The sequence below is a fragment of the Oryctolagus cuniculus genome, chromosome 2, assembly GCF_964237555.1.
Source record: "Oryctolagus cuniculus chromosome 2, mOryCun1.1, whole genome shotgun sequence".
Taxonomy (NCBI): Eukaryota; Metazoa; Chordata; class Mammalia; order Lagomorpha; family Leporidae; genus Oryctolagus; species Oryctolagus cuniculus.
The window spans coordinates 57,109,126-57,131,508 of NC_091433.1; the positions used below are offsets into that span (position 1 = coordinate 57,109,126).

The window sequence follows — 22,383 nt, forward strand, 5'->3', positions numbered from 1 at the left end:
AACAATTGAAACCCTTATTTATGACGTCAGTAATCACCCGAGGCTCTTGTCATGAGCTGCCAAGGCTGTTCACCGACTCTGATCTTATTTAAACAAGGCCACATTCAAAGTGGAAGTTCTCTCCTCCCTACAGAGAAAGGTATCTCCTTCTTTGATGGCCTGTTCTTTCAGCTGGGATCTCACAGAGATCTTTCATTTACGTCATTTTTTTTTTTTTTTTTTTTTTTTTTTTTGCCATAGTGGTAAAGCCACCATGGAAATCAGTTTGGAGATTGCTCAGAAACCTGAATATAGCCCTACCATACAACCCAGCCATCCCACTCCTCGCAATTTACCCAAAGGAAATTAAATTGGAAAATAAAAGAACTGTCTGCACCTCAATGTTTATTGCAGCTCAATTCACAATAGCTGAGACATGGGATCAACCTAAATGCCCATCAACAGAAGACTGGATAAAGAAATTATGGGATATGTACTCCATAGAATACTAACAGCAGTAAAAAAAAAAAAATCCAGTCATTTGAAACAAAATGGAGGAATCTGGAAAACATCATGCTGAGTGAAATAAGCTAGCCCCAAAGGGACAAGTATCATATGTTCTCCCTGATTGATGGCAACTGTGCACCTAAAAGGAAACCTGTTGAAGTGAAATGGACACTATGAGAAACAATGTCTTGATCAGCCCTTGTCCTGACTGTCGAGGAACAACTTACTATTTTATTCCTTTTGGTATTTTTTTGTTCTACTTAGTACTATTGGTTGAACTCTGTAATTAACACACAATTATTCTTAGGTGTTTAAAATTAACTGAAAAGTGATCCCTGTTAAATAAAAGAGTTGGAATAAGAAAGTGAGGAGATGTACAATTCGGCACATACTCACTCGGACTTACCCCTAATGGTAGAGCTAGAAATGTTCCAGGGGATTCCAATTCAATCCCATCAAGGTGGCATATACCAATGCCATCTTACTTGTTAAAGTGATCAGTTTAAGTTCATAATTAATCAAAAAGATAGGATTAAGTGTCAAAGGAATTACATAAATAAGACCAGTGTCTGCAAATAATAATTGATAGAATTAAAAAGGATGGAATGATCCTACATGGGAAGCAGGATACGCAGCAAACTGATAGAATGACAGATGTCCTAAATAGCGCTCTGGCCTCAGAATCAGCCCTTAACGCATTTGGATCTGGCTAAAAAAGCCCATGAGAGTTTTGCAGGCATGGAAGCCAAAACACTGTGGCAAAAAAAAATGGTATCACAGTTCTAATATTTCCATTTGTGGAGTTTTTTGAAACTGTGTGAATATTCTATTACCTTAAGCTTTCACACACTACGTTTAACTTTCATTGATGATTTTTGACTGAAGCTGCTATTACTGTATGGTGAATTCCCAGTTCCACCATTTGTCTACATCTATTGTTAACATTATATTGTAAGGAAACTTGCCTGTCTCCTGCATTTACCTTTTATTCATTTATTATTTATATCAGTATAGACATGGATAGTTATATTATTCAATAGGACACAGTACATTTATATCATTGTTAATTTTGGTGCTAATGCTATTCCAGGTTAGGACAATATTAGCCCTAGCTGTTAGTAAACAGATATTTTTTGAAAAGCCATTATTTGAGCATTTCCTTATTTTCTTCTATAAGATATTCCAGGATCAGCTTGTACTTTTCTTGGTCCAGTCCATGAATCAGTCCTTTATTATTTATATTTATTCATTATTTATGAGGAATCCTTATTTAAAACAAGATATGTGTTCTGGGTTTACTAATTTCTTTCTGTGGCATTCCCTTTAAGCTCTCTCTTTGGACAGAATTAGGACTTACACAAGCATATGTACTTGGTACATAGACAAAACAGCATTTGTATCTATCTATGTCTATCCATTAACCATGAACTGACACTAGTATCTTTAATTCCAACTCAACATCACATGCTTCATCTATACTTTATGATTTTTGTATACGTAATGCTTTCCCCTAAAAGTGTGAAACTTGGCTCCCATTATTGTCAACAGAGCATTTTGATTGTTCATTTGATAGGTAAAACTAATATATTTCAATTCTTCCAGTCACTTTCCCAGCCTGCACACTGTTGGTTTCAGTAGCTATCTTGGTCCTGGACCTATTCCTGAAGGCCCTATTGGCATTGGTCCTAACTTACTTTACCACGTTCTATGGGTACTTGATATGTAGGTACACCCTTTACCCAGGTTCCACCAACCCCAACCAACCATCTCCTCCTCAGCTAAGACTCCATAGCTCTTGCTTTTTCCTGTCACCACAAAGGGAAGGATGGGAAGAGACTGAAAAGGAAAAGAAAGAAAAGGAAATAACGCAATACACTTTTAAATGAAAAGGAACACAAAGGAAAGAGACAGGAAAGGAAGAGTAAAAGAAAGAGCAAGATCCATATTTTCTAGAATCAAACTCATACAGACCTCTGTCCATTGGATGAAGTAATTCGTTGACTTTTAAGAAACAGTTTTAATAATCACATCAGGTTACTATTGTGGTGATTTGAGTTTGTGGCTGAAGAAATATTTCTGTACGCGATAATTGCTGAAGGATAAAAGTATTCTTTGAGTATTAATGCCCCCTCTTATTGTATCTGTGTGTGGATGTGTGCATGCACTCCAGAGTTAAGATGATATACCTTGCAATGTCTACAAAACTGTTACCTTTTGTGAGGGATTATGAGATGTTTTATTTTGTTGTATACCTCACCATAGTTAGATGTGGAAAGTTTACTCATTTGCCATTATTTGAAATAAAGGTAAGAGATTCTCACATTTATGTGAGGTAAGATATTTCCCATTTTTTCTTAGAAATGGAAATTTACCTGAAAGCCTGCTTCCATCTAGTAGAAATAAATATTCCTCTGTCCAAGAAGTTATGGATACATGAGGCAGAAAATCATGCTGGGTTCAGATAAAGATGCATGGCTTCTTTAGACTCATATATAATTATCTTAAGGATGATCATCCTACATTTTGGAAACTTGACTCTTTTTATGCTTTTTGTTTCACCTGTATTTTTGAATCAAATGGCAGCCTGTGGGAATTTTGATGAAGGTTAGGTTGTAATTTTAAAGGGTAAGTGACCCAACATTTGTGGGAAAGTATTGGAGGGAGGACTAAATAAAGAAAAAAATATCTCTCTGCCACCTTTCCCAACTGGCTCTTCAATGTGTAAGGCTGGGCTTTGCCCAAGTCTAGTCCAGAATCCATGACATCTGTGCTTATTTACTGTGTTGCCTGACATATTGCATTGTTATTGTTCAGCACAAGTATCCATATCTCCTGGGTGAATGAACAGATGAATGAAGGTATCAAATGTTAAAATACAGGCGGAAGAGTGAGTCATGGATGACTCAAATGGAGATTCACTTTCTGGAGAAACACTCTGTTAATATCTTGGATTAGAATATTTTATTTTACAAAGAGTGCTCTTCTTGTCTCTTCTAATGCTGTCAACTTACATATGAAGTATTTTGACAAGGTATCACCTTGCATTTCTTCTTGCAACTTAAATGTGATTTCTGATGGTCAAAATGATCATCACTGGGGAAAAAGTAATGGCTCATTTTATTCTAGGACTGTGTTAAGTTTCCAGTTGTTTGCAAAGTATAGATTTAAAATCTGTCAGAAATTCCTGGATGCCTCTGGATGCATACAGACCTGGAAATTGCAATACAGTTTTCAAAGCCACTGTGTCAAGTCACATTATTCCTGCAGCAAAATGACTTATAAAATATGTACACATTTTCTAATATCTTGAATCTATGATGACATGAACCAAAGAGATTAAATCAGAAATACAATTTCTAAACTAATTCAGCAAGTGTTTTCAGTGACAACAGGTATATGAAAAATGCTATTTTTGCTTGACAGATTTCAGCTAATTGCAAATAGTTCTTGAACATTTAGCCTTAAAGACTTACTTCCTCATCCTCTCTTATGACCCTCCACCAATTTCAACTCTTTTTCTCCTCCTCCATCCTGGCTACCCCTCCAATACAGACTGGGAATTTTGGAATTCAAGAGTGAGTAACTTTAAAATAAAGATAGCAGTTGTGAGTCCAACACATTCACATCAGCTCATGACATACAGTGTACTCCCACATGATTCAGAACCATTAACTTCTAAATACACCTTACTGCCTGCTGTTCTTTGCCACAGTGCCACTCAGTCTGGTGCATCCTCTGAACTGAACTGCTTGCCAACAATTTTTTTTTTCTTTTTCTTTTCTTTTCTTTTTTTTTTTCTTTGACAGGCAGAGTGGACAGTGAGAGAGACAGACAGAGAGAAAGGTCTTCCTTTGCCATTGGTTCACACTCCAATGGCCGCCGTGGCCGGCGCGCTGCGGCCGGCGCACTGCGCTGACCCGATGGCAGGAGCCAGGTGCTTCTCCTGGTCTCCCATTGGGTGCAGGGCCTAAGTACTTGGGCCATCCTCCACTGCACTCCCTGGTCACAGCAGAGAGCTGGCCTGGAAGAGGGGCAACTGGGACAGAATCTGGCACCCCGACTGGGACTAGAACCCGGTGTGCCGGTACCACAAGGTGGAGGATTAGCCTAGTGAGCCGCGGCGCCGGCCACGATTTTTCTAATTATATTTTAAAGACTAGTCTGTTCTCAGTATTACTCCTTGAGAGGAAATAAAGCCTAAAGCTTACTAATTAAATGCACTGTCAGGAGACCTATGCCCTGGAAACCATTCCCAAGCCATTGTGCCAAAGACTGCATTCTCCTGGAAGCATGATCTTCCCATGGCTTCTGTGACCTGTGTTCTCTGTATTTCTTTCCATCTGTACCACTCTTATGTACTTGTGGACTCTTTCTCTTTTATGAGTTCCTCAGGCTATGTCTTTGGCCATCTTTATTCTCTCATACCTCCTTTATTTCTCTCAAATCTCTCACCAATGAATCCTATTCCCATGCATATCTGTGCTCACAGCTTCAAGTTTCTATTTCCTGACTAGATCTCTCTATAGACAAGTTTTTATGTAACAAAACCCTTTGGATGTCTCACACACCTCATGCTTAATCTGAGTAAAAAGAAGTTCTGAATCTGTACCGGACTATAAACAAGTTCAACTTCTTTCTCCAACTAAAATGTCTGTCTCTGTTTACCATTGGTCACCCTCAGTCCTAGTAGTCTTCTCTTGCATCTAAAGAAAATAAGCCTGTTTATGTGCTCCCTTTGACTCTTAGTCCTTTCATTATGATCAATTGTGAACTGAAATTGATCACTTGGAATAGTGAGATGGCATTGGTACATGCCACCTTGATGGGATTGAATTGGAATCCCCTGGTATGTTTTTAACTCTATCATTTGGGGCAAGTCAGCTTGAGTCTGCTAACACTAACCGATGGAATAAATAAAGGGGAGAGTGATCCAACATGGGAAGTGAGATACTCAGCAGACCCATAGAATGGCAGATGTCCTAAATAGCACTCTGGCCTCAGAATCAGCCCTAAAGGCATTCGGATCTGGCTAAAAGCCCATGAGAGTATTTCAGGCATGGAAAGCCAAGACACTCTGGCAAAAGATCTCTGCGAGTGAGATCCCAGTGGAAAGAACAGGTCTTCAAAGAAGGAGGTACCTTTCTCTGAAGGGAGGAGAGAACCTCCACTTTGACTATGACCTTGTCTAAACAAGATAAGAATCGGAGAACTCAGAGGGCTTCCATAGCCTTGGAAACTCATGACTGGAGCATAGGGAGACTACTGATGCCATAGACAGGAGTGTCAATTGGTAAAGTCAACAACAGGAGTCACTGTGCACTTGCTCTTCATGTAGGATCTCTGTCCTTAATGTGCTGTGTATTGAGATTTAATGCTATAACGAGTACTCAAACAATATATTTCACTTTATGTTTCTACGGGGGTGCAAACTGTTGAAATCTTTACTTAATGTATACTAAACTGATCCTCTGTGAAAAAAAAAAAAAAAGAAAAAAAAGAAAGAAATTATCAACTCCCAACTTGACTCTCACTGGGATTAAACATGACAATAGGTCTGATCTGATTTCATCATCATTTTAAAAAAAATCATCTATTATTTTTCACTTTATGTTTCTGTGGGGGAGCAAACTGTTGAAATCCTTACTTAATGTATACTAAGCTGATCTTCTGTATATTAAGATAATCGAAAACGAATCTTGATGTGAATGGAAGGGGAGAGGGAGTAGGAAAGGGAAGGGTAGTGGGTGGGAGGGACGGTATGGGGGGGAAGCCATTGTAATCCATAAGTCATACTTTGGAAATTTATATTCATTAAATAAAAGTTAAAAAAAAGAAAAGAAAATAAGCCTGTTAATTATTCTATCTTGCTATTTCTCAAATTTATAAATTATTTCCTTCCTTACTTCCATCACATTTATCTAAGCCACAACGAACATTTTTCCACTCCCTCAGAGGTAGCCTTGACACAGCAATCAATGATTATGAATTGTTAACATTTTTTATTTGAGGAAAGATATTGAAAGAGAGAGTGAGACAGAGAGCGAGGAGTCAGATAGATTGAGGTTCCATCTACTAGCTCATTCCACAATTGCCCAAAATGGCTGGGACTGGGCTAAGCTGAAGCTGGAAGCCGGCAATGCAAACCAGGTGTCCCACATGAGTGGCACTGATCTAATTACTTGAGGCATCATCACTGCCTCCCAGGGTCTGCATTAGCAGGAAACAAGTCAAGAGCCAGTATCAAACCCAGGCACTTCAATATGGGATGCAGTTGTCTTAACCAACATCTTAACTGCTAGGTCATTCACACCAGTGATCATTTTTAAAGACAAGTCTGATTGTATTGCCTTCATAAAACATAAAACTTCATAAAACTCTTAATTTTCTTTTCATTAATTTAAAGTCCAAAATCAGTTTTATGGTTTATAAAAACATTCAAAATTAGGCTTCAGCTATCCTCTTACATTACCTACATTTATTCAGTTTCTGTTTTTCATTCTACATGTGTTGAACAAAATGATGTACTAAGTAATATTCTTTATGCTATAAGAACAGAGATGAGGAAGAAAAATAATATCCATTATTAATGGTGTTTACATTCAGTGTAGGAAAACACAGAATAAATACAAACACATAATGTTAACAGAAATACTATAAAGAAAATACAAGGGGGTAATGGTCTAGAGATGGGCTGGGTAAAGGATCTTCCAGTAGATGGGGAGGGTCATGAAGAAAGAGAGTACGCAGATTGACTTATCTTGTTATTTATTTGATAGAAAAACTAGATATTTTCTGCTTCTAAATTATAACATATGTATCAATTTGAAAAAAAATAAATGCATGGAAATAATTGTCTTTAATATGAATATTTCAGATATTAATGCTTAGAAATTTTATTAGCCATACATTAAAACTTGTATATTTTGTAAATTTCTTTCAAATTAAGCACTAGCCCAAAAATATGGTTAGAGGAAATACAAGACGAAATATAATTTTACCTTTAGAACAACATAATTTCTGAAACATGAATGTTGAAATATATATAGCACTTTCTGTGTGTTTCTGTGTGTTCTCCACTTCTCTCTGCTATTTTGTCTTTCATATATAGAGAGAAAACTTAAAAAAAAAAAGAGGAGCAATTGTTGCAGTAGTGTGGAGCTACTAGTGGAAAGGCAAAAGGAGCTGGCTGATTCGTTTTCTCTGAGCATTAGGCATGAGGCAGTGAATCACACAGGCTACCGGTTATTGTGAGATTTGACATTCTGACATTTATCATCCTGAGGGTCACCCACCAGTGCCCTACTATGTCATGTACATACTAATGCTACTCAGAGGATTTAGAAAATGAAAAATGCTTCTAACACGGGATTTGTTTTCTACATAAATGTTCTTATTTTAAGATTTAAAATATAGCATAAAATTGTATAACGGAGCTAAATTATTTTGAAAAGATGAACTTGACTAATCCTTTCAGTCAAAGAAAGTGCAACCAAAGAGACTAAAGGAGTTTTAAAGGTCACACTGTTATATCTGATTTCTACTTCAGTTACTAGAGTTTATTGTCATCTCTTCAATAGGACATGAGACTCTTTCTCATTTTTAGCACTTACATGAACTGTAAAATAAATCTGAATGTCACTAGAAATGCTTTAAATGTGCATGCTGTTACACTTATGGGATTTTCTTTATATATTACCTTTTTTGACAGACTCAGTTAAGGTTAAATTATATTTGTGACCTTTCTCTCTCTGGTTTTGTGTGTGTGTGTTTGTGTGCTGAAGTATTTTGTATTTCTATAACATCATCTTTCATATAATCATAAACCTTCCGATTGTCTTTTTGTCTGGAGTCGAAGAGCTCTATTTATAACTTCAAACTGGAATCATGAACATAAAAAAAAGCCTCAACAGTGCATTTCAATACAGATTTGAGGACCAAGTTCTTCCTTCCATAGCAAAAGGACATATTTACACACATTTTTATTTTTTAGGGGATAATATTATGATTCCAGGATATGTATGTATGCAGTGAAAGGAGTTGAAGACATGTTTTAGGATAAATATTCTTAGAATTGCATATACATCTTTTATTTTTGAATCAGTTTGATGCCAAAGCTGCAGTATTATGGCATTAAAAAATTTAAGCTTTGTGATTTTATCATATGTTTTTCCTAATTTAATATTTAGGGAATACAAATATTGTGTGGATATCGTATCAATTGGTATATTTCATTGAATCATACCATGTACGTGACAATGCACCCTTCTTTCACCAAATTATAATCATTATCATTAATCCCTCAGTTTGATATTGATATCTCTGTTTTCAAGACAAATATTACATATGTGTATACAGTGTTAAAATTGTTAAATTTTAGAACTAAAAAAAAACCTTATAAAACAAAACACCTTTCAGGGACCTACTACTACTGCATACAAAATAAACCTAAACATTATCAAGGACTATAAAATTCTCCAGTATGTAGCCCCAGAATGACGGCCATTTTTTCTCACTCTGCTCCAAGAACACTGAAATTATACAATATTAAACACAACACAAGAAATTATTCAACCTTAAACATTTTCTGACAATGGGATGCATATGACACCCTTTTTTGTCCACCTAATGCAGGAGGTGCAGAAATGTAAAATTGCTCCAAGTTCCAACGATTGAATCACAAGTCTCTTGGTTTGGACTATTAAGTGTTTGATTTATCGTGATACTGTAGAGGTCAATATGATAGAAAATGAGAGGAATCTCAGCTGTGAAGGACTTCAAATGAGCTGTTTAAATTATATTCCTAGAGATTCTCTTCTCTGAATGTTATTTGACTAATTTTCCAATTCCTTCAAGTCCTACAAGATTTGCATTAACAGAAAGTTTGGACAGAGCAATAAACAGTTACCATAAATTAATGATTCATTGTTTCTATTTCCTAAGTTTAATTTTGTTTTCCTACCTGCTAGAAATTGTCACTAGATAAATAGCGATTGTTTCAATGGCAGGCATTTCAGGGTTCTTTTGTGAGGTTGAAAACAGCAGACCTTAAGGTGCATGGTTTTAGACATCTATTTTTAAATGCAAGCATGTTTTTCTAGTCATCGCATAATCAGAATTATATTATGCTACCATATTATATCATGTTTATCATATGTTCTATTATAAACAATTTTCTACATTTTTGAATGGCATCATCCAATAGGTTAATTCTTGTTTCTCTTGGGATTTTAGTGTATGCCTTCCTAAATTCTTTTTTTTTTATTAGGCAGAGTTAGACAGTGAGAGAGAGAGACAGAGAGAAAGATCTTCCTTCCATTTGTTCACTTCCCAAATGGCCGCTACAGCCAGCGCGCAGCGCCGAACCAAAGCCAGGAGCCAAGTGCTTCCTCCTGGTCTCCCATGCGGGTGCAGGGCCCAAGCACTTGGGCCATCCTCCACTGCTTTCCAGGGCCACAGCAGAGAGCTGGACTGAAAGAGGAGCAACCGGGACTAGAACCCGGAGCCCATATGGGATGCCGGTGCCACAGTTGGAGGATTAACCAAGTGAGCTATGGTGCTGGCCCCTGCCTTCCTAAATTCTAATCCAAATGATTATATATGCTCTACCTCTTACACCTGTCACAAAATTCAAGATATGTGGTCAACTTTTCTCTATATTTGAAGTTCGGAACTCAAAAGTTTCTGGACCTCCATTCCCTGCACATTAGCAGGAAAGTGGATTGGAACTGCACGGTAGCCAGGACACTTACACAATATTTGTGGCAGTGTACTTTGTAGGATTTTTTTCTGGAGATAACTTTGGCAATACACATCAATGCTCAGAAGTTCTAGCTCCAAGAGCATATATGAAATATGTGTAAAACAGTATTTATATACATATATATGCATGTGTGGGTCTGCCTATAAACATATATATACCTATGTATGCATATATTTAATATTGATTGTATAAATACTCAATGTAGTGTTAGTCTTGAAATTGAAAAAGTAAATTATGGCATATGCACACAATGGAGTACTGTGCTACCTTTAAATCTACCAGGTAGAATCAAATAAAATAAATGTTTTTATATATTTTTAAATATTTAAAAATTATAGATACAAATAATTTCACAATGTACAAGACTATTACTGATATTTAAATAAATAACACAATGTGAAAAGCATATATCACTGCTCTGTATAATTTTTCATTCATCTATTTTAGTGTTTTGCAAGTTTTCTACTCTCTTTACATACTACTTTTAAAATCACTAATAAATAGTGAAATCCTTTTGAGAAATATCTGACATCAGAAAAAAAGATATTTTGAAGTATATGTGCAAGTCCATGTATGTTTTTCCAGAACACTTACCTTTGGTAAAGAAGCTCGTGATCCTGAACTCTGTGTGGTCATAGTCAGCACTGTGGTTATTCCCAATGCTACCCTGGCTGGAGCTGCATCCATGTTGATCCAAAATGAAACCCAGGACAGAATAACAATGAGGAGACTGGGAATGTACATCTGGATCAGATAGTATCCCATCTGTCGCTCAAGGTGGAATCTCACTTCTATACATGTAAACTTTCCTATTTGGTTGTAAATAAGTATAGTAATTAGTAAAATAGATCTTTGTTATGGCATCAAGTATCAATTTCATTTTCATAATAATTTTGTCTTAAAATATTTCATTATATTCTAACTCACATATTCAGGTTGGTCCCTGGAAAACATATTTTTTACTTTTCTTTCAGCATCTAGGTCAATGTAATGAAACAGTGTGCTCTTTGAGGAAATAATCCTTCACATTTGACTAGCACTTCAAATTTGACTAACTACTCCAAGATCTATTATTTCACTTGATTCTAATAATTGCTTCTGAGGCAGACTAAGGAAATGAATACTTACCACATAAAAATCTGTTCCATTGACTATTTCTGGTGCTGTAAAGTGTATAATTTAGAATCTAGAGCTATTTTTTCCATAGAACTTTATTTTTATTTATTTTAAAGTAAGTGTTAAGAAATAAATATGATCATAAATGAATAGTTCTGCAAGTAATAACACAAACAAATAACAAATATGTTATTTCCTATTAATAATTTTGTGAATAACAAAATCAAATAGGTTTAATTTGTTATATATACTTATGACTTTATGTTGCTATTATTTAGCTCTGTCATGGGATGTAATAAATAGCAGAAAAATTAATTTTTAATTAAACATGAAGTTGATGTTTCTGCTAATCTCCTGGTTCTACTCCCTCCTCTATTATCTCTATTACTTTATGTCATCTGTTATCTGTCCTTGCTCTCTCTCTGTTGCTCCCTCCTCCTTCCTTCTCTCTCTCCCTATCAAATAATTGAATATTTTTGAAAAGTTCCTCTAACTTACTCAATTCTTTCTTTTCTAAGATTTTAAAATTTATTTATTTGAAAGCAAAACATTTGGAAGGTGGTGAGTGAGAGCCAGAACAAGAGAGAAAGAAAGAGATCAATCTTTTATCTGCTGGTTTACTTCTCAAATGGCTGATGCAACCAGGGTTGTGTCAGAGAAAAACAAGAAGCCCTGGAACTCTATCTAGGTCTCCTTTGTGGGAGGCAGGAACCCAAATACATGGGCCATATTATGCTGTTTTCCTGCATTAGCAGGAGGCTGGATGGGAGTGGAGTAACTAAGACTAAGACCTGCACTCAAACTTTGAATTATGGTTGCCAAGTGGTAGCTTAACCCATTGCATCATGTTGTGGACCTCCAATTTCTGGTTTTATTCTATCTTCTATCTTCTAATTAATTTGGAAAGGTGAGATCAGAGTTAATCTTCTGCTCCTTAAGAACGATTCTCTGACCCAACAATGAAGAAAAGATATCAAAGAGCATATAAAGGAATATTGCTAATGTATGGCTAGATTGAGTCAAGTGGAAACCCATGATATCTTGGGCCACATGTGATGTCAGAGGTGATGCAAGAGCACTACCATTCATGAAGGATAGATTTGACTTCTGGACTTAGAAGTGTTATAAAGACATGTAAGCACTAGGAAATTTGGATTCCACTTTTAATGAATCTTATGAACATATTTAAAATGTTATTAAATGTAAATATTTTAAAATTTTCTTTTAAAATACTGAAATAAAGTGGAGCAAGAATAACTGAAATATTTGCTATAACTAACAATTCACTTAGTAATCTCATTATATAAGAAGTAACCAATCCTGACGACTGGTTATTTTGGATAACTTCTCTTATTTTATTGTGATTCTCAAGAAAAATACAAGCTATCATGTTTTATTGAAATATGTGTTTTTATGAGTAGTGCTGGGAAAGAAAAGTATATAGATTTATAGTCACATACACACAGTTCTTATGTGCATGTATGTGTGTGTGTATACACTGTTTACACACAGAATGCGTGTGATTACAAAGAGAAAAATGTAAAAAATTCACCAATTTTTCATTAAAATAAAAATCAACAAAACCTCTCAGTTTGTGAAATTCATTTGTGGGTAAAAGCATTTTTTTTTTATTTGACAGGTAGAGTTATAGACAGTGAAAGAGACAGAGAGAAAGGTCTTCCTTCCCTTGGTTCACCCCCCAAATGGCCTCCAAGGCTGGTGTGCTGCTTCAATCCGAAGCCAGGAGCCAGGTGCTTCCTCCCAGTTTCCCATACGGATTCAGGAGCCCAAGCATTTGAACCATCCTCCACTGCCCTCCTGGGACACAGCAGAGAGCTGGACTGAACAGGAGCAACCAGGACTAGAACCGGTGCCCATATGGGATGCCGGCTCCGCAGGCAGAGGATTAGCAAAATGAGCCACGGCACCAGCCCAGGGTAAAAGCATTCTTAAAATCAGTATATTTCTTTTTTTTTTAAGAGAAGAAGATACTTATAAGTGTGTTTTTAGTGTTTTTCTCTTCTATTTTGCAATTGTCATGTTTGAGTCTATTATTGAAAAATAACTCAAAGTATTCTAATGTGTTTTAGGAGTAAGACTTTGGTGTCTGAAGCAAATTCACCACATATTTAATTGAAGACACTACCAGATACTTGGATTCTCTCGATAATTAGAGAAGACTATTATGCTTCAATCTCTTAGATCAAACAGTTTAATTCCCTCTGATATCATCTGAAAAACACCTGTTCAATTCTTTGCTTCTATCAGCCATTCACATATGTAAGATTATTTTTTCCTTTAAGATATAATAGCTTGGTAGGTAGCTCTACAGTATGCCAATCAAGGAGGGGTCTTTAGATGCTGCATCATAGAAATGTATCCCTAGTAATCCCTGCATCTCTTATTCTGGGTTAAAATGACATCTCCTTAAAACTAATGTCCACCTGGAACCTGTGAATGTGATCTTACTTAGAAATAAGATATTCATAGATATAGTCAAGTTAAAATGAAGTTATACTGGGTAAGTTGTGTCCCAAATTAGGTATTTCTGATGTCCTCATAAGGAGAGGAAAATTTGAACACAGAGACATGAGAATGAATGTCATGTGGCTATGGAGACTGAGACTAAAGTAATGCATCTAAAGCCAAGGATACCAGAAATAGGAATTATGAAAAGCAGGGAAGGATTCTTCCACAGAGTACTAGAGAAAGCAGGATCCTACTGACACCTTGATTTCAGAATGGGAAAAAATACATTTATGTTGTTTTAAGCCACCATGTCTGCAAATTGTCATATCAGCCCTAGCAAACTAATGCAACACTATAACCCACCTCTAGAGGCTTTTGTCAGTTTTTCTCTAAAAAGGGTTCATGATTGTGATTGCCCTAAAGAAGTTGAACAAGGGCATTGCTATTGACTTGCCTGTCCTTTATATTGTGCTGAGATATTAACCTTGGACTCCCTTATAAGTTAGATGTAAGCTTCATCTTTGAGTTAATGACAATGACTTTTTGATCAGATACTGTGAATTTGTTAAATTCTAGGGACTTTAAATAGTGAAAAGTCAGCTCATAGTTCTGAAAAATGCAGAATCCGTGATATAGCATAGTTACTATAATTAAATGATAGAAAGCAGTTGGTGCTAGCGGGAAGCCATGCACTTGCCACATTGGGCTGATGTCCCAAACAACACCTAGGGATGGAGTTTTAGTGGAATTCACAGCAATATATTATCTTAGAAACATATTAGTTAGAAAATATATTGGGAATAGCTCAACCAGTTGAAAGAAGTGAGCAGATGCGCAGATTTTGTAAAGTTAAAATGATCATATTGAGTTTCTCAGTCTTCGTATTTTCAAATAAATATATCTGATAACTACACTCAAGGGCAAAAGCTTCCTATGTCAGTGTGAGTATTAAGTGCTCAGATAAAAAATACCTCAAAATTCCTAAAAAATTTGGCAAAGGGAAAGTTTACAAAAATTAAAGTTGAACTACAAAGAAATTTCTTTTTGTGTGTGTGTGTGTGTTAGCAGATGTTTACAGCCCAAAAATGATTTTTAAAGATTTTACCACTCATATACAAACTAAAGGAATTCTTTTAAACATCACCTTGGTGTACCTACATTAGTTCAGATTCTACTACTATAAAGAATACCCGAGACTGGGTGGCCATAAAGAAAAGAAATTTATTAGCTTATAGTTTTGAAGCTGCAAGAGCATGACATCAGCACCAGCTCAGCCTGGGTGAGGGCGCCCTTGTTCGGTCATAATATAGTGGAGAGGCGGAAAGGGAAACAGCCATTTGCAGGAGAAGGAAAGCTCAGGGGATGGCCCATTTTATAACAACTCATACGTATGAGAAGTAACTGAGGTCCTGCAAGAACGTCCCTTCTGAAGGCAGCACCTATGATCTAATTACCTCCCACCAGGTCCAACTTTTAAATCTTCCACTACCTCTGACATCATCACACTGAGAACCAAGCATCCAGTGCATGAAGGCTAGGGAGATATACTCAAACCATAACAGTAACTATGGGTTTCTCACAAAAAAAGTCTTAACATATATAACCGGGCCCATACAAGCCAGTTATATAACAATGTGCAATAAGGTAAAATATATATAAATTGAAAATACATCCATTTCATGTTCTATGACCATGACTGATCTATACACAGTTGAAATAATTAACCTAGCATTATACTCAAGAAACATCTGGATATCATAAAATCACAAGTTATAAGTATAAAGACAAGTTTCAATCCGTACCTGTATTGTAATGTTTAGTGCAATATCGTAAATCTTTTTCCTCTTTTAACAGAAATTGGGGTAAAGTGAGTCCTTCTGCCACTTGTACAGGTGCCTCATCTTGCCATTCAAAAATGAGATCATTCATTGTGTACCCAACTAGGCAAAACATAAAGAAAGTGCATTCAAAGGAAAGAAAGAAAAAAAATTATGTGTAGTCTCATCAGATGAGAAGATCTAACTCTATCATTTTAATATTGTACATTCAACTATGCATTGCCTAATTCCATTCCAAAAAGTTTACTGAAGTTTGTATATAACACTTCACAAATAATGCAAGAAAAAGAATCTATCTAAAAAATGTAATATGGCATGTAGAAACTTTAAGGTATATGCATGTATATACTCCTTCCATAGGATGGGCAGCTTCTGGATTACATCAGCAATCTTCATTTTGTTTCCACACCATTAAGTTTCCACTCACCTTCTTTCAAGTCACTGAAGATTCCTTCAACATAACTTGAAATTTTTATTGGTTAGAAAATGACTTAAACTAAAACATTTGTGAAAGGAAAACATCACCACCAAATGCATTTATTGATTTAATTATTAACTCTTTTAGATTAAAGAAATCTACTTATATGCTCATAATCAAAGTGATATTTAAATGCAAATATCTGTTATCCATCAAAAACAAGAGCACAAAGAAAATCCACACTGCATAGTTTGTGAAAGAGAAAATTATTGCACAAAATATCAGTTAAGGATAAAATTAACTAATGGATTTTGTAATATGTCAACAGCCTCTGATAAATTAAAAGACTTATTTCTGTATGAGCGTGATCTGTGATAAGCAGAATTTTCTCCTTTCTTCCTTTTTAGTGAAAAACTATTGAGATGTATGTTAAAGCTACTGCAGAGACAGAATCAAAAGTCAATAGGACCCGTGGGGCAGGATTTCTGTTATTCTGATAAATGAGTTCATTGGTGCACAATTACCATGAAAGTAGAAAGAGAGAGAAAACATGTTGTAGCCTCTGAAGTAAGATGTCAGGCAAAGCAAGGAGAAACTGTAGGTCTACAAAGCATCATGCAAGGGAACTTGTTTCATGTAAATTTTCCTGGAAATAACCTTTTATTTAAGGGAAAGAGACTTGAGTGATTAGAAATAACTAGCGTGAACCAGGGTAGCATGAACAGAACATAGGGTGGAGAAGGGAACTGATCACTCCTACCCTCCTCAATAACTGGAAGGAATCTTCCAGAGATAGCCAGCGGAATGAGTGCCTTGTATCTTCAGAAGAGGGGTCTATGACATGTACTTAAGTTTCATCTGAGTTGGACCTTACAATAAGGCAGGACCTGCATCTAAAGAATGTGAGGATAGCAAAACACTTCAAGAAAAAGAAACAGCAAAATTATTTGAAAGAAATGCCTAAACTTTAAGGTTTATAATAGAAATAGTAATAGTTTCATTTATCTAGAACCTGATTTGTACAAGAGCAAATGAAACAACAGATAAAAAACAACAGGTAAGCAGAAATAAATAGATTAATACAAGTTATATAATTTTTAGAATTCAGCTTGAAAAAATGACTTTTAAAAATGTTCTGTAGGAAACAAAGAGCAATTGAAATCTTTTGAGCAAGGGAATGATATAACAAAAATTATGTTTTAGAATAAAGCATTATCCTTTCATGTGATTTGCAAGGTCAAAGTTACTTTCATAATCATGGCAAGACATTATCTGCCTTTATTCATTGTGTTAACCTTTGCTCTGATGTTGAAAAACCAATGGTAGGTGAATTTTAGTCCTTTAGCACAAATTAAGGCACCAAATTGTGCTGCTGCTTATTCTATTCCTTACTGCCATATCTCTAAACAGGATGCCACTTTTATTTATCAATGTCCTTGACAACTCATGAAGCAGTAAACATCCTCAGTAAAATCAATGCCACTTTATTTAAACAATACTTGATCCTGGATGGAGTAGTAACAGTTACTAGATTTATTAAATGTTGATCATTTGTAAAGATCTCAATATCCTGTACTTCCACATGGCATGTCCACATAAGGCACATCAGTGAGTTGCATGCTTTAATTCAACAGTTCTTTCGAGGAAATTCACCAGTGTTATGAAGTTGCAAATTGAACTAGCTGGCATTTCTGTGAAACAGCATTTTTATTTTTTATATATATATATATATATATTTAAGATTTAATTATTTTATTTGAAAGGCAGAGTTACAGATAGGCAAAAGCACGCAGCGCGCGCGCATGAGAGAGAAAGGTCTTCCATCGGCTGCTTCACTCCCCAGTTTGCTGCAATGGCCGGAGCTGCACCAATCTGAAGCCAGGAGTCAGGAGCTTCCTCCAGGTCTCTCACTCAGGTGCAGGGGCCTAAGGACTTGGGTCATCTCCTACTGCTTTCCCAGTTCATAGCAGAGAGCTGGATTGGAAGTGGAGCAGCCAGGACTAGAACTGGCACCCATATGGGATGCTGGCACTGCAGGTGAGGTGGCGGCCTTACCAGCTAGGCCACAGTGCCAGCCCCAGCATTTTTATTTAAAAAAAAGTTTGAAAATTGTGATTACTATGTATGGATGTTTAGAAGGACATTTTCTTGAAAATGGAGAAATGAACCTACCATGTCAATGAAAACAACTGAAAGTATTTGCTTTCAATGGTAGATTTTAAACTTTCAATCAAAATTGTAATTTTTGAGAAGTATTAGAACAGCTTCCCACAACATAAGGGTTTTTTGATGAGCTATATGATAACATTAACAGATGTTAACTTCTGCTATTATACAATGAAATATATCAATTGTTTGGAAGATCTGGATATTGAATTAATATTTTCCAAATGACCAAAGTATAATTTTAAAAAATCACATTTATATAAAAAATTCATTCAAGGTAAAAGATAGTCAAATTAATTCTACTTTAAAAATTGATAAAGATGTGGTTTCCAATTTCATATTCATTCACTAATCCTTAGGACACTATTGTTTTCAGATACTTTAGATATCTCTTGAGAAAGTAAAACAAAGCAACCTCTCATTCTTTTGTATTGTCCCTCCAGAAATATAACTCAGAGGAAATTCTTCAGTTGATCATTTTATCAAAATTGGGACTTAATCTAATTAATATTCATATTTATAGAAAAATAAGCAGCTAAAAATATTCAGGTTCTAGTCTACAACACAGATGTCTATGCCACAGTTGTAAAATCTCACATCTCATGTAATTAGGAATGCTTGCTTTGACCATCTTATAAAATACCTTTCCTCCCATCTGTTCTCATTATTTGTTTCTTGTGATTTTCCTTAGTAGTTATCCTTACCTTATAACTCATTTATTATTACAAAAGAGATTTATTATCTTATTGCCAAATTTTTTATTACTTAGATTTTTTAGCACCTAAAATAGTATGTAGCATATAGCAGGTGCTAGAAAATTTGAATTGAAAATAGAGAAGGGAAAAGGAGGAAGAGAGGGTGTTTGTGTGTGTTTGTGTTTGTATATAATGAGTTTATGTTGGGTTTCATTGAACTTAAGATACCAGCAGGAGACACAGGTGTTGATGTTAACAAATTTAAAATTGTCTTAGATGAAGGGTACTCTTAACATTTCATGCAAAAAATGGAATTAAAAGGTAAGTTTATTTTAGTACAAAATGTTTTGAAATTCACCCTACTTTTTTAATAATACACATTTTCAATAATTTGTGAAGGCCCCATGTCTGTTTAAAATAGTTGAAAACATGAACCTATATTTTATTTTATTTTTGCTGTAGTTAAACACCTTGAATACTTTTTTTAAAATGTTTTTTACTGTAAGTTTTAATGGATTTATATAGTTCACAGATAAAATTCCTTTTTAAAAATTCTTATAGGGCTATTTATTTTTATTATTTTTAATTTTTAATTTCATTTTTATTTTTCTATTTCATTTTTTAAAGATTATTTATTTGAACATCAGAATTACACAAAGAGAAAGACAGGCAGAGAGAGAGAGAGAGAGAGAGGTCTTTCATCCATTGGTTCACTCCTCAAATGGCCACAATGGCTGGGGTTGCATGAATCTGAAGCCAGGAGCCAGGAGCTTCTTTTAAGTCTCCCACATAAGTGCAGGTGCCCAAGGACTTGGGCCATCTTCCACTGCTTTTCCAGGCCACAGCAGAAAGCTGGATCAGAAGTGGAGCAGCCGGGAATCAAAACTGGTACCCATATGGGATGCTGGCATGCAGGCAGCGACTTTACACAATACGCCACAGCACCAACCCCTTATTTTCTATTTCTAATTTTATTTTTTGCTTTTATTTTATGATCATAAGTTTAAACTTACAATAAGTAAATAGTTCAACTAGTAGTATGAAGAAAAGCAGAGACAAGAGCTGTGAATAGTCATCAAGTCTCAAAATGTGAATTTCACTCCAATACATTACCTTTTAGATACTCTATTAGTTACCACAGATCAGGGAAAATATATGGTATTTGTCATTTTAGGACTGGCTAATTTCATTAATTATAATGGTTTCCAGTTGCATCCATTTTGCTACAAAAGACAGGATTTCATTTTCTTTTTACAGTTGAGTAGTACTCCATAGTGTATATATAAAATAATTTCTTTATCCAGTAACAGTTGATGGACATCTGGGTTGATTCCATATCTTAGCTATTGTGAATTGAGCTGTAATAAACAAGGGGGTACAGATAACTCTTTCATATGCTAATTTCTTTTGGTTTGCTAAATTCCAGGCTGAATCATATGGTAGGATCTATATTCAGATTTCTGAGGCATCTACGAACTATTTCCACAATGGCTGTATCAGCTTATATTACAATCAACAGTGGATTAGGGTACCTTTTCCCCCACATCTTTGCCAGCATTTGTTGTTTCTTGACTTCTGTGTGAGAGCCATTCCAACCAGGGTGAGGTGAACCTTCATTATGGTTTTGATTTGCATTTCCCTGATGGCTAGTTACCTGGAGTATTTTTTCATGTGTCTGTTGGCCATTTGAATTTCCTCTCTTGAAAAATACCTGTTCATGTCCTTTGCTCATTTCTTAACAGGATTGTTTTGTTGGTGGTGAATTTCTTGAGCTCTTTATGGATATTAACCCTTTATAAGTTGCATAGCTTGCAAATATTTTCTTCCATTCTTTCAGTTGCCTCACCACTCAGCTGACTGTTTCTTTTGCAGTGCAAAAGCTTCTGATTTTGATGTAATACCATTTATCAGTTTTGGCTTTTATTGCCTGAGTTTCTGGGTCTTTCCATAAAAGTCTTTGCCTATGCCAATATCTTTCAATTTCCACAATGTTCTCCAGTAATTTGATGGTATCAGGTCATAGATTTAGGTCTTTGATCCAATTTGAATGGATTTTATTGTAAGAAATAAGGCAGGAGTCTTGTTTCATATTTCTGTACATGGAGATCCAGCTCTCCCAATAGCATTTGTTGAAGAGACTGTCCTGGCCTCAGGGGTTGGTTTTAGCTCCTTTGTCAAAAATAAGTTGGCTGCGGCCGGCGCCGTGGCTCACTAGGCTAATCCTCCACCTAGCTGCGCCGGCACACCGGTCCAGGTCGGGGCGCCGGATTCTGTACCAGTTGCCCCTCTTCCAGGCCCTCTCTCTGCTGTGGCCCGGGAAGGCAGTGGAGGATGGCCCAAGTACTTGGGCCCTGCACCCCATGGGAGACCAGGAAGAAGCACCTGGCTCCTGGCTTCAGATCAGCGCAGCCCGCCAGCAGTGGCTGCCATTGGAGGGTGAACCAATGGCAAAAGGAAAACCTTTCTCTCTGTCTCTCTCTCTCTCACTATCCACTCTGTCTGTCACAAAAAAAAAAAAAAAAAAAAAAAAAAAAAAGTTGGCTGTAGATGCATGGATTGATTTCTGGAGTTTCTATTCTGTTCCATTGGTCCACATGTCTGTTTTTGGGCCAGTGCAAGGCTATTTTGATTATAATTGCCCTGTAGCATGTCCTGAAATCTGGTATTGGGATGCCTCCAGCTTTGTTTTTGCTGTGTAAGATTACTTAGCTATTCAGGATATCTTGTGTTTCCTCATGAATTTTATCACCTTGTTGTTATTTTGATTGGGATTGCATTGAATCTATAAATTGCTTTTGATAGTATGGACATTTTGATGGTATTGATCCTAAAATCTATGAACATGGAAGATTTTTTCTTTTTTTATGTCTTCTTGTATTTCTTTAATGTTTTCTAATTTTCATCATAGAGGTCTTTGACATTTATTCCAAGGTATTTATTTTTTTTTTGTAGCTATTGTGAATGGAATTGATTTTAGAAGTTCTTTCTCAACCATGGTATTGTCTGTATATGCAAAAACTATTGATTTTTGTGTGTTAATTTTATATCCTGCCACTTTAGCAAACTCTTCTATGAGTTCCAATAGTCTCTCAGTGGAGTCTTTTGGATTGCTATGCATGGACTCATTTCATCTGCATTAGAAATACTTTCAATTCCTTCTTTCCAGGACTGTTGTTAAGGCTTCCTCCACATTTTTTTATTTGATCTACTGAATTCTTCATTTTTAATATTTCATTTTGATTTCACTTTTAAGATCTCAATTTCATTGGAAAAATTTTCATTCATGTAATGTATGGATTTCTTTAATTCATAGATTTGCTTCTGATTCTCCTGAGTAATCCTGTGATTCATCTTCTGAATTCTGTTTCCAGCATTTCCTCAATCTCTTCATCCTCACATTATAAATTTGAAATATTCTTGTGTTCCTTTGTGGGT

At 35.7% G+C, this 22,383-nt stretch overlaps 1 protein-coding gene across 5 annotated transcripts in view; it reads right to left on the minus strand.

Moving 5' to 3' along the window:
• The window catches only part of GLRA3 (glycine receptor alpha 3), a 197,423-nt gene that overhangs the window by 41,276 nt on the left and 133,764 nt on the right, over positions 1–22,383 (minus strand). For all 5 annotated transcript variants that reach the window (XM_070069662.1, XM_051832423.2, XM_051832427.2 and 2 more), the window contains 2 exons: positions 15,634–15,771; positions 10,841–11,055 (listed from right to left, as the gene is read on the minus strand). In XM_070069662.1, the coding sequence (XP_069925763.1) occupies positions 10,841–11,055; positions 15,634–15,771 (353 nt within the window). The remainder of the gene's footprint in view (positions 1–10,840; positions 11,056–15,633; positions 15,772–22,383) is intronic.